This window comes from Vespula vulgaris, chromosome 13 (genome assembly GCF_905475345.1).
Source record: "Vespula vulgaris chromosome 13, iyVesVulg1.1, whole genome shotgun sequence".
Classification (NCBI taxonomy): Eukaryota; Metazoa; Arthropoda; class Insecta; order Hymenoptera; family Vespidae; genus Vespula; species Vespula vulgaris.
In genome coordinates, this window is record NC_066598.1 from 4,097,501 (window position 1) to 4,110,829 (window position 13,329).

At 32.3% G+C, this 13,329-nt stretch overlaps 1 protein-coding gene across 3 annotated transcripts in view; it reads left to right on the forward strand.

Annotated features, from left to right (window-relative positions):
• LOC127068512 (beta-1-syntrophin) overlaps positions 1 to 13,329 on the forward strand; it is a 543,308-nt gene that overhangs the window by 461,840 nt on the left and 68,139 nt on the right. For all 3 annotated transcript variants that reach the window (XM_051004783.1, XM_051004784.1, XM_051004785.1), the window contains one exon: positions 6,008 to 6,216. In XM_051004783.1, coding sequence (XP_050860740.1) covers positions 6,008 to 6,216 — 209 coding nt within the window. The remainder of the gene's footprint in view (positions 1 to 6,007; positions 6,217 to 13,329) is intronic.

A 13,329-nucleotide genomic window follows, 5' to 3' on the forward strand; every position in this document is an offset into this window, starting at 1 on the left:
CATTGAAAACTTGTATAAAAGCTGTAAAAATTGTTTTTCCAAATTTTTATCTCTCACAATGGAGATATCACAAAAATAAAACAAATATATATATATATATATCACAATACATTACATGTATCCAACGAACTCCCAAACATAATTACAACGATGATGAATCTCTTAAAAGCTTCGTTAGTCAAGTAAACTTCATCAGTTCGATGTGACGTGATCGTTAAAAAAAAAGAAAAATTAATAAAGAAAAAAAAAAGAAGAAGAAAAAAACGAAAAGAGAATAAAATACAGAAAAAGAATAAAAAATGAAACGAGAGTAAAAAGAGAAAAAAGGATGGAACGAAAAAAGAAGAAACGTAGAAAAGAGGACTTCTCGCAAGATTTTTCCTATTCCACATCAACGGCACTTCTTTCTTTTTTTCACTCGACAAAGCGGCCAAGTTCATCAGCACCGTTTTCTTCCCTAACTCACGAACTCCTTCGTCGAATCTCTAACCCTCTCCCCACCCTTACCTTCATCCCCTTCCCTCTCCCGATTCCCTAAGAGCTGGTAACGTTCGTTATCGTTTAAAAGTGTAGAAGACGAACGAGCCTGGAAGTGGATACTTTATATAAGAGACAGCGGACGTTTGTTAGCGGTACCACCCTTACCACCCCTACCACCCTTAACACCACCATCACCACCACCTTCGTTCTCACCCTCACCGTCACCTCCCCTATCTTTTCTTTCTCTATCTTTTCTACCTTCGTTCTTTCATTCTCGTCACCCGGCCAAGTCTTACTTCAGAAAAGAAATAACCCGACAAATGCTTCTACCCCGTTAACTATATCCGCCATTTTGTTCTTTTCTTTTATATGGAATATCATCAATTCTCAATCTATAAAAATAGAACGATCTATAAAAATAGAATCTTGCAAAATGCGAGATACTTCGTCGACATTATTACCCACGTTTAATGTAATACGATTATTTTACGATGTGTTGTTATATTTTATTAATTCAATCAAAGAAAGTATCAGTATCGTTACGAAAAGGAATGTGAAAAAAGAATCATTAATTTCATTCGTTCTCCGTGATCGTGTTTGTAAAAAAGGATGAAAAGAAATTGATCGTTTTAATAAACATCCCTTATTCGTCGACATAATTGACAAATCGATCGATGAATAGATTCAACGTTAAATTTTCGTTAAAGTTTTGCGATGATATTTGAGAAAAGAAGAAAATTGTTTCTTCCACTGTCTCTATCCGTCTGTCTTTTTCTTCTTGCTTTTTTGTAAAAATCTCACCAATTCAATTCTCTATTCTATCTTATAACAGTCGAGCGCTATAACTTTGTAATTATGTTTACAAAAATCGCGAATGAAGGGAATTTTTTAAGAATGATTTCGAGTACCGTCGCAAAAGTTCGTCTAATTTCGTAATTAAAAAAGTTGGAAAGCTGCGAGAGAGAAAAGAAAGAGAGAAAAGGAGAAAGATAAAAAGAGAGAGAGAGAGAGAGAGACTCTCTCTTTTGTCTGATCTCTTCCCCGTTCTCTTCTTGTCTCTACTTTTCACCCCTTCCCGTTCACCAAGCCTGTAAGAGGCTAATCCGAAAGTTTTATGAGCACGTCGGATCTTCAAAGGAAACCTTCTACTCGCACGAAATCGTATCATGACTATATATATATATATATATATCTTTCTCTCTCTTTATCTATCTATCTATCTATCTATCTATCTATCTATCTTGCTAACCACAGTTCCGTAAAGCGAAACGTTTATCGAATAGTTCGCACGAACGACGATGATCTGAGAAGCGTCGACTTGTCAGTTCGGCCAATGTCAGTCGTGTGTACTTCGCATGCGTTGCTTCATAAGTATATATATATATATATATATATATATATATATATATATGTATGTATGTATACATTCATACATATTATGTATACATACATATATACATACATACATACATAGATATACATACATATATATATACACATATATACATATCCTACATTTGTGTGTAATACTATTACTATAAAATGAAGAAGGTTAGAAAGTGAGAGGGTGAGAGAGAGAGAGAGAGAGAGAGAGAGAGAGAGAGAGAGAGAGAGAAGGAGGTTAAAGGCTACGTGGCAAACAAGAAGAACAACGAAGCGAAGTTTGAAGAACACGCGAGCAATGTCAGATACAACTTAAAATTGAGTTGTCATCCACTCGACAAGTCTCATATGCCGCATTAATAATGTTCTGTGGGATTGTAATACAAAAACTATTAGCTTTGAAATCAGATAGTCTTGTCGGTTATGAATAAAGTATGATAGTAGTGGAAAGATGGATGGATGGATGGATGGGGGATGGATGGATGGATGGTTGGATTAATGTGTAGATATTTATATTTTTTTTCTTTTTAATCTTCTTTTCTTCTTTATCTTTTTTTTTTTTTTGAATGTAGTAATTTAAAGTAATTGATACGGAAAGATTGGAAGACGATATTTAATTGGATTATATATCTATATATAAAGCAGTAATTTAATAATAATAATGATAATGATGATGATGATGATGATAGTAATAATAATAATAATAATACTAATGAAATTAAATAATAGGAATATTTTTAATCTGCACTATAATTTGTATTAATATGTATAACTTTTAACGTCTAACGTCGCTGTATCCAATTTTTTATTAAGTTAAAAATAAGGAAAGAATAATTTATAATAATAATAATAATAATAATAATAATAATAATAAAATATTTAAGAAAAAACATGTTTAACTAAATGATGAACGAAACACGTATTAGTTTTTTTTATACAAAATACATATGTGAAAATAAATATAATGCGTTAATGATTTTAAAACAATTAAAATAAAATTGTCGATAAACAATAATAGTAATAATGATGATGATGATGGTAATAATAATAATAATAATAATAATAATAATAATAATAATAATAATAATAATAATAAAATATTTAATTAAAAAATGTTTAGCAAAATTATAAAAAAAAAAGAACACGCGTTAGCTCTTTATAAAAAATACATACCTAAGTGAAAATAAATATGATGCATGAATATAATAAATAAATATTAAAAAGAAGAAATAACATAGTATCAATCGAACGTTTGGAAAGAAAAATATCTTTTAGATTATTTCTAAAGATTAAATATTATCCATCGTTCGTTCTTACTATCTCTCGTGATAACACTTTACAAAGCTTTTGTTTATTTTCTTTAAAACCGAAATTTATATAATATCTGATATAATACGAATCGCTTATTATTCCTCAATTACAACGTGATACATCCAATAATATTCGATGAACATATAAACCAACGATGCAAATATGAACACTCTTATACTAATCATTTCATCGTTGGAATAAACAGGTAATTTCTTTGAAAGAAACTTTTCCTTCTTTTTCCCTTCCTCTCTCTCTCTCTCTCTCTTTTTTTTGTCGCTATTTTCAAAACATTATCGCGACGTGAAACTAAGGGAAGAAAAAAGAAAGAAGGAAAAGAAAAAAAGGAAAAAATTACCTAAGTAAGTTATAATAAATCAAACTAAAGAACGAACGAACGAACGAACGAACGACGAGCAGGAGGACCGAACGAATTCTTTGGAAAAACACGATATGTTTTTACCTCTGCCATTTTATCGGCCATTTTTATCTTTCACCCCTTAAACGATTCCCTTCTTTTGACGAAGGGAAACGTACTAAACGGAAGAAGGATAACGCCGAAGAGGGGGAAAAGAGGGTTGTGAGAATGGAAGGAGAAAAGAGTATAGAAAGAGAGAGACAGAGAGATAGAGAGGAAGAGGTCGAGCTTTTAACTCGAGCGTAATTTCCTTTTGATCGGAAATTCAATATTTTCTTTCATACTCTTTATGGATCCATCCCGGCGGCGCGTTCACCTCCGGCTCGTACCCTATTTCCCTACGAGAAGAGAGCACACGAGAGAGAGAGAGAGAGAGAGAGAGAGAGAGAGAGAGTCGTCTCGTTTCGCCTCGAACCTTTCGCGAGAAACCTTTTCCGTTTTCCGACTGAATTGCGAGGCGATTAAGTTTCGCCTATCGAACGTTTCCAAGAAAAGGAATAAAAGGGATTGGGAAGGGTGGTAGGAGGAGGGGTGCTATGATGGTGGGGGATCGGGATGGTAAAGAGGGAGAGAAAAAAAAAAGAACTGCAAAAAATGTGAGAAAAAGGTGAAAGAAAGAAAACCAAAAAGAAAAAGGGTAGTCGAAAAAAGGAAGAAGAATATTTCCGATACAAGAGAGAAAGAGAGAGAGAGAGAGAGAGAGAGAGAGAGAGAGAAAGGTTGTAATTTTCACAGACTGGTCGAAATCTCCGATACGTCTATTAAAAAGCTCGGCTATTAATTGAACGTATACGAGCTGTACGAAGGTTTTAAACTTTCGAAGCATAATCGCTTGTGTTTGCATTTTTATCGATTGAGGGAACCGAAAGATATCGTGTCTCTTATTATTATTTGTAACACGAGAGAATGAGAGAGAGAGAGAGAGAGAGAGAAAGGATGGAAAAACAAGAAAGCAAAACAGGAACGACCGACTGGCAATATTTTTCTATCCATTACGCATTTTAATTGGATGTAAACAAAGTTAGGGAAATAAAGATCGTTCGGGGCTTAAATGGAAAATGTTATATATGTATGTGTGTATGTTATGTGTGTTTGTATATATATATATGTAGGTAGACAAATAAATTAAACGAATGGGAGCAGCCAATCCGATTCGTCGTTGATACAATCCTTCCGGCTATTATACGTGTATGTAAATTATATATGTATATACTATATATATATATATATATTATATATGCATGTATATATATTTTTGGTAATCCTTTCTTTCTCTATTTTCTTTCTTCTCTATTTTTTATTATTATTATTATTATTATTATTATTATTATTATTATTCTCTTTTTTTCCTTCTTTTTACATTTTTTTCTCAACATCAAAATGTTTCCGATAGCAAGAGTTACTCTCGTGAATTTTATATACATTTTAAGTTTGGGGGTTGTTCGGAAGAGGTTAGTAACGGAGAGAGAGAAACGAGAGACAGGGGATAAGAGAGGGAGGAAAGAAGGGTGGATGGTTCGTAGTCTTATGCCTCGTGACCGATCCAAAGTGCAATTTATGTCAGTCGTATCAAAGTTTTCGCGTTAAAGCTACGAAAAGGTTTACGAGGTACTAAGGTTCGCGGCACGAAGTCCAATTCGGTAGTCGTGTTACTTCTTCCGTTCTTACTCTTTCTGTCTCTCTCTGTCTCTCTCTCTGTCTCTCTCTCTCTCTTTCACAGTCTTTCTCGATTTCTCTTCTGATTGGAGAACTTTAACCCTCTCTTACTCTCACTCTCATTCTCCCAATCAGGTGATTACGAAGAAAATACATTTACGAAGGTGCCTTGGCAGTATTGCTTGTGTAATAAGATTATTAGATCTCCACCCCCTCTCTCGTGTCTCCCTCCCTCCCTCCCACCCCTCTCGCTTCTCCTATTTCCATTCGAATCGAACCATTCGAAATTGCATGGATTATCCTTACTTTTCTTGTAATCGAGAGCACGAACCTTATATCGATATATTAGCCTAGTTTAAATATCTACCATTATAATACCTAGCAAATAGTTTTAATAGTACAAAGAATAATATCTAATAATAATAATAATAATAATAATAATAATAATAATAATAATAATAATAATGAAAGTGCAAAAAGATCGATAAAACTTATTCGAATTCTTATCAACGATTTAACATTTACATATAGTATATATACATATATTAATATTAATATATATATACTTTTTCTGTCCTCATTAACTTTATACTTTGAAAGATAACCACCCACGTACACACATACACACATACATATATCTCATCATACGATACATATATCTCCATTTAATTATAACAAAGCACATAGAGGAATGGAACGCTTCGATCAAGATCTCGTTCAAATGGATTAATTAACGTTCGTGTTACTTTGATTAAATTCCAGAGGGTCGAATCCTAGAATTACATTCACCCGATGGTGTTCACGAATGTTGGTTGAGAGCCGCTGACAACACAGAGGCAAACGTATGGTTCAACGCTTTACACTCGGCGCTAGCAGCACTCACTCTGAAGGCATTGAGACTAGCCTCAGCAGTTCCGGATCCGCCGCAGCTTCAGCACATTGGTTGGCTTGCAAGGAGGCACTGTCTGCAGGTAAGAAAAATCTTACGCTATTGTCACCATTCTCTCTGACGAGTCTTACATTCTATCATCCTCTCTTTCTCTCTTTCTTTCTTCCCTCTTTCGTTTCCGCGGAACGATCTTCCCTCAGGGAAATGCTCGAGTCTGAGGAAGCGTCTGCTACTTGAGCACTTTCTCCTGTACCGAAATCGGATAGGCTGAGACTGCTCTTTTGTGAGTTCTCCCTTTGACAAAGCGTTGATGCAATAGTGTATCTATCTGTCTGTCTGTCTGTCTGTCTGTCTGTCTGTCTGTCTATCTATCTATATGTATGTCTTTATGTCTGTCTGATGCCTTACCCGCATCAGTTCGACGCGTTAAATTCACACGAACACGAGGAAGGGAGGATCCTCTTTCCCTTTGGGCAACTTACGCTTAACTCGCTAATGTAAGATACTATTAATGAGAAATGAAATGTTTCCTTTACCTTAGAACCGTAGTAACAAGGTTTTCTCTTTCTCTATCTCTTTGAAATCCTATCGGTTAATCGTACTATATGGTATTGTTGTTTCATATTATTCCATTTTATCTAATTATGAATCGACGAAGGATTGTTATTTATCTATTTCTATATTCCTTGTTTGTATTATCGTTTGATTGTTAATAAGGAATTTTGGATATTTCTGTTATAAATACCGATTGCTTGAAGATTATTATTTATTACTGACAAGTATTTCGTATTGATACTACTGACTAATTTTCTATGGTTAATATATACTATAGACTGATTTATTATTAATAGGTTTATATGTTTCTCCTATTGTCTGATCATTTCTCGATTTAACTACTGTTAATCGATTCTTTTCTTTCTATCTTCAGTAGTCATATTATTATAGATTTCGATTGCTTATCGATATTATAAATTGAATTATTTATTATTGATAAATGTTTTGTATTTATATTACCGACTTATTTTCTAAGATTAATATACTCTGGCTGATAGTTATAAATTTGTATGTACTACTGTCTGACCTTATCTTGATCTAACTACTATTATTCGATTCTTTCTCTTCCAAGATCTTGAAATCTTTTAACGTAAGATGCTTTTAACGAAACACGAGACGTTACGTTTACGATGATACTTCGTATGAAAGACATATTTTTGTATAATCGTAATAAAGTTTCTATCATTTACTCTTACCACTGTTTATATGATTCTTGAAACTTGGCGAAGAGTTATTATTGACCTATACTACTAAATAATCCAATCTTATTCAATTATTTAATTACTTATATATATATATATTTCTATATTAATAATTATTTAATAACTATAACCGATCTCTCTGTCAATGATTTATCAAATTAATAATATATCTTATTGATAAATCCAAACTTTTTCGAAATATTAACTAAACTCTCGCGAACTCTTCTCTTTTCATTTAATTTTGGATATCGTTTCGTTCTTCTTTGTTTCTCCTTTTTCTTCTGTTTTCTTTTCTTTTTGTTTTGTTTTGTTTTGTTTGTTTTTCATTATTCAAACGAAATGAAAGAAAAGAGGATTATCGTCATTAGATTATGCTTCACTCAATTAATCCTTATCCCGAATTAAACCTTTATTCAGTTGGAGAGTGGAATACGTAAACAAAGAAAAGAAAAGAAAAGAAAAGATAAGATAAGAAAAGCAAAGAAAGAGAAAAGAGAAGAAACGAAATGAAAAGAAAACAAAACAAAAGGAACAACAAATGAACGAAGAAAAAGAAATGCAGAAGTTGCAAGAGTTTCGAAACAATTCCGTATAATTAAGTAAAGATGGCTCAGCTTAGTCGAAGTTAAAATGCGTCAGGATTTCGATATATATATATATATATATATATATATATATATATATATATATATATATAAACGATCATTAGGTTTGCCGTTAAAAACGATAAATCCGACGCCTTCGAGGTTCTACCTAGGTAATTGTCCGGAAGGATCAGGATCTTTCAATCGTTCGCTTCTCCTTTCGACTTTAATCGCCCCGAACCAGACCCCCAGAAGATTTTCGCCGTTTAATACAACTCAGAAATCTATTCGAGAACATCCACAGCTTTAGATTAACCTAGAGCCTCTGTGTACATCGTTAAGATATTAATCGTTCAGAGCTTTTCCACGGAGTTATCGTTTCCTTTTATTTTTTTTATTTTTTTTTTTCTTTTTTTTCCCGTCTCGTTTTCTTCTCTTTTCTTTTCTAGCCATCGAAATATCCCCAAACGAGATCCTCGCGCAAATCTGTTTTAAGCACTAAATCTCGAGTCGGATATTTTTTTCTTTCTTTCTTTCTTTTCTTCTTTTCTTCTTTTTTTTTTTTTATTAATTTGTTTATTTACTCGTTCACTATTGTTATTATAATCGAACGCTCTAATTCACTTGGAGACTAAAAGATGGCTAACGCAATCCATTTGGATAATTTCGATAATAAAGGTTAATGTTGTAAGTGTAATATTGTATGATTATTGTTTAATGTTATTTGATAAATATTATATGTGATATTATTTAATAGAAGTATGGTTTTAATGGTAAATGCAATGTAGGAACTTCGACGTTTTCTATCATCGAAAACGGCTCGAGAAAGATTTTATTTCTTTTTCGAATTGTTAAATAATTTTTTAACACTTTTTTTTTCCTTTTTGCAACTCTTGTAATAAAGTATATCATACCTTGAATGATTACAAACGAATATATAAATATTTAATAAGCGACAGTTCAAAAATTATATAAAACCAAACTTGTCACCATAAACATACACACACGGATACATTATTTAATAAGAAATGCATTTACACTGTAGTGACATTGAAATCTTCTATCTTGTAACAGCTCGAAGAAGATTTTATTTCTTTTTCGAATCGTTAAATAATTTTTTAACACTTTTTTTTTCCTTTTTTCAACTCTTGTAATAAAGTATATCATACCTTGAATGATTACAAACGAATATATAGATATTTAATAAGCGACAGTTCAAAAATTATATAAAACCAAACTTGTCACCATAAACACATAGACAAACATATACACACATACAGATATACTCATACAAAGAGAAAGACAGAGAAATATCTAGCAGTATAACGATTGAGCCACTGAACGAAATTGACAATTGAAACTTTGTCTCCTACCCTTATCCCTATCCTACAATACGAAATACAACGTGTCCCCATGAATAGATCCACTTTTAACTATCACAATCATCCCTAGCGAACTTTCGTAAATCCGTAAATCCGGAGAATCGGAAAGCTCGATCCCAAGACACTCTGCCACCCCCTCTACCCGATTTTACCCTCACCTTACCCTTCACCATTTCCCTAGCCACCTTTTCTCCAACCCCCGTATAAAATTCGATCCATGGGACAGCCTAGAGCGTAGTAGGCAAGGAGGATTTAGAGTTACCCTTCTTGAAAGCGAGATTCGCCCCTGCCGAATCCGTTTGCGAAGCTGTCACTGGCAAGCCACAGGAGAGACACCGGAGGCGGTATAGCGAGTCAGAATGCTCCGCTAGTGGTCCTGGCAATAGTATGTGTACAAGAGAGACAGATAGATAGATAGATAGATAGATAGATAGAGAGAGAGAGAGAGAGAGAGGATCGTCGGTAAGGCCAACGACGTCGGTACATCGACCCTGCCGTGTAACCTCGGAAATCGATAACTAATATATCGGCCCGTTCCGATATGGCCGTATTGATAAAGGACCATACCTCGCGTCGTAGGATGAGGTGAGAGGAGGAAGTCTCCAGCGAGAGAAGGATAGAACCAGACGTAGGAGGTGTCGACCAGCTTGGTTGGTTTGGGTACGAACACATAATTGATTGGCATTAGCGCACCTGATTGCCGTTCCTCTCTCTCTCTCTCTCTCTCTCTCTCTCTCTCATCTTCCTCCATCTCTTCAATATATCTATACCTATACCACCATCATCGTCATCATCGCCATCGTCATCATCTACACTTCTACCAACGTCTCCTTCGTAACTGTCCCGCGGGCTGCTTAAATAATACCACCTATCTATATCACCCTATATACCACCCCTCATTCTCTCCACCTACCCCCACCCCCCTTCGTAGTCGTCTACCACCTTGATTTCAACAAGCCCGACAGCAACACAGTTTCATCTACTCGAGCTGATGTCCGCGTGTTTGAACGAATCGGTCTCCTTCCTGATCGGCTAATATCGGATCCCTTGGATGAATTTAACTAGAAGGTATAGCTAACTGTCTACCTTCCTTCCTGTTTGTCCATCGACCTTCGTTGATCTCTCAGTAGATATACACTGTGAGTTGATATATTTGTGTGTAGGTGTATGTAGATAACTATGTGTAAGCGTGTTGTATGCGTGTGCGTGTATGTATGTATGTATGTATGTGTATGGGTATATATGTATGCGTAATTAGCTATGTCTATTATTAATAATGAAGCATTATGTTAATCCGTTATCCGACATCGACTCAGATAATGATCACGTTGATACGTCAAAGTGTTTGTATTGAAGGTATATATGTGTGTGTGTGTGTGTGTGTATATATATATATATATAGCTGAACTATAATTAATCGCATATTGAAATAAGAGTTACTGGAATCGGCTCAGTATTGTATTTTCGAGTTGTTGTTTTTATCATTATTATCATTATTATTATTATTATTATTATTATTATTATTATTATTATTATTATTATTGCTGTTATTATTATTGTATGATTAAATAATAATATATATCGATACTAATTATCCAAAAAAATATCTAATCACTTACATATGTGGGGAAAAAGCATTCTTATGTTATTTGTTATTAATATATTTAATATTAATATATATATATAAACAAACATATACATACATACATACATATATATATATATATATATATATATATATATATATATATATATATGTTAATATTAAAAAAGATTATAGAAAGATTGCAATATATAATGATGTAATAAATAATATCACTTTTGTCAAGTATCGTTTAACAATGACGTATATAAGTTTGTACATTTCGTGATAACGTGCTGACACATTCGTTCGAGTACCGATACTCATATATAAAACGTATGTATATCTATATAGATACAGGTTACATTGAAGGTTCGCTTGAAGTTTCATATAGTTGATTTGCGGTCGCCTATAACAATATGATGTTCTCCAATAAAATCTCCGCATGAATGAGCTGCGAGCCAGCTCGGTTCGCTCTAGTACGTTTAAATACCACTTCGCTAATTAAATGACAGGAGAATCGAATTCGTGTGACTCTGATAAATAATACCCAATCCAGGCCAGGCCGACTCAACCCCCGAACCTCCAACCCTCAACTCCATTCCCATATCACTCTGGGAACTCAACGTTCAACTTTTTCCGTAAAATTCGATTCTCTAAATATCGGAAAACGTAATTCGATTCTGACCGCGGTGGTTAATCGCCGACGTAATAATCCGTTTAAATGGAAACGGATATAAAATAACAATTGACACACATATATATATTTATATACATGTGTATATACCTTTATATGTATGTATATACACGTATATTTATGTATATATTTGTATGTATGTATATACATGTATATTTATGTATATATATGTATACTGTATATGTATACTTATTTCTTTCGAAATCTATTTTTTTTTGCTTTCTCTAACTTCCTCTTTTCTTTTCTTGACTCTTTGATGTTATTAATTAATTCTAAATGTTAAATGTTTATATATATATGTGTATATATATGTATATATATATATATATTTATATACATATATGTATATATACATGTATACATATATAAGAAAAGTATTACAAAACTTATTAATAAATTGAATACAATTCAACATATTGAATGTAACATAAGCTAGAGAATTGAATATTTTCATTAAAAACCTTCATAAAACTGAAAAGAAAGAAAGAAAAAATAGAAAAATGGTGGTACTATAAAAAGTGTTATTTTGCTATTAATTCATTACTAATTAATTTGTATTATTGATAATAGATTAATGTAGAAAATTTAATCTTATTGACAAATAATAATTCATATAATTAACTAATACAAATTGATTCAAACAAAATGAATATTGAATGAATTAATAATTCATTTGTCCGATGGTTAGTGCTTAATATATTTTTTGTTTGCAAAATTAAAAGGAAGAAGAAACGAAGAGGAAAAAAAAGAAAATAAGTTGGAAAAAAAGAAATAGGAAATGAAAGAACCATGTAGTCCTTGTTCACGAATGTGTAAATGTGAATACCAAATGAATTTTGTATAATCGCAATACACGTGTTTGGAATCTATTTCGTATTTGATAGGATCACGTAATTAGATAATATCGGATTGACGTTGTACTAGCGTTAATGACGAGCTATAGGTCCTGTCATCTGTTCGAGCGTGACATTGGAGATATGACGTGTGACATATCGAGATTAAGAACTCGCTGACGGATTAATTATCGCTGGTGTTAATTATTATAACATGTTTACGTTGACGAAGAATGATAACGATAATAATGACGACGACGATCATCGTCATCATCGTCGTCGTCATCATCATCATCATCATTATTATCATTATCAGCGAACCGATCGAGCACAATTTATATTATCAAAATTGCCGATATCGAATAAAAAAATAATGATTATAACAGCAGAAATATCAAGAAATATATTTGCTAACACGATTCCGATTATAATATTATATAATGTTTATAATATATTAATAATATTATATTTAATTAGTATGTACAATATACATATATATACATAATGTATTATATTTATATATATACACATATCATATATATAAATATAATTGCTAACAAGATTCTGATTGTAACATTGTATATTATAATATTTATAATATAATAATATTATAATTATTATATTACGCAATTAAAATAATAATAAAGATGTTTATATATATATATAATAATAATTACAATAATAATAAAAATATATGTGTATATATTAATTAGAATAATAATACCTATATATACACATACACATATATGTACGTGTACGTATATGTATATATTATTATTTGAAAAAAAAAAAAAAAAAGAAATTTCCTTCCAAAATAGAAAAGAATTTATCTCGCAAAATAGAATTCCACAATTTTACGTC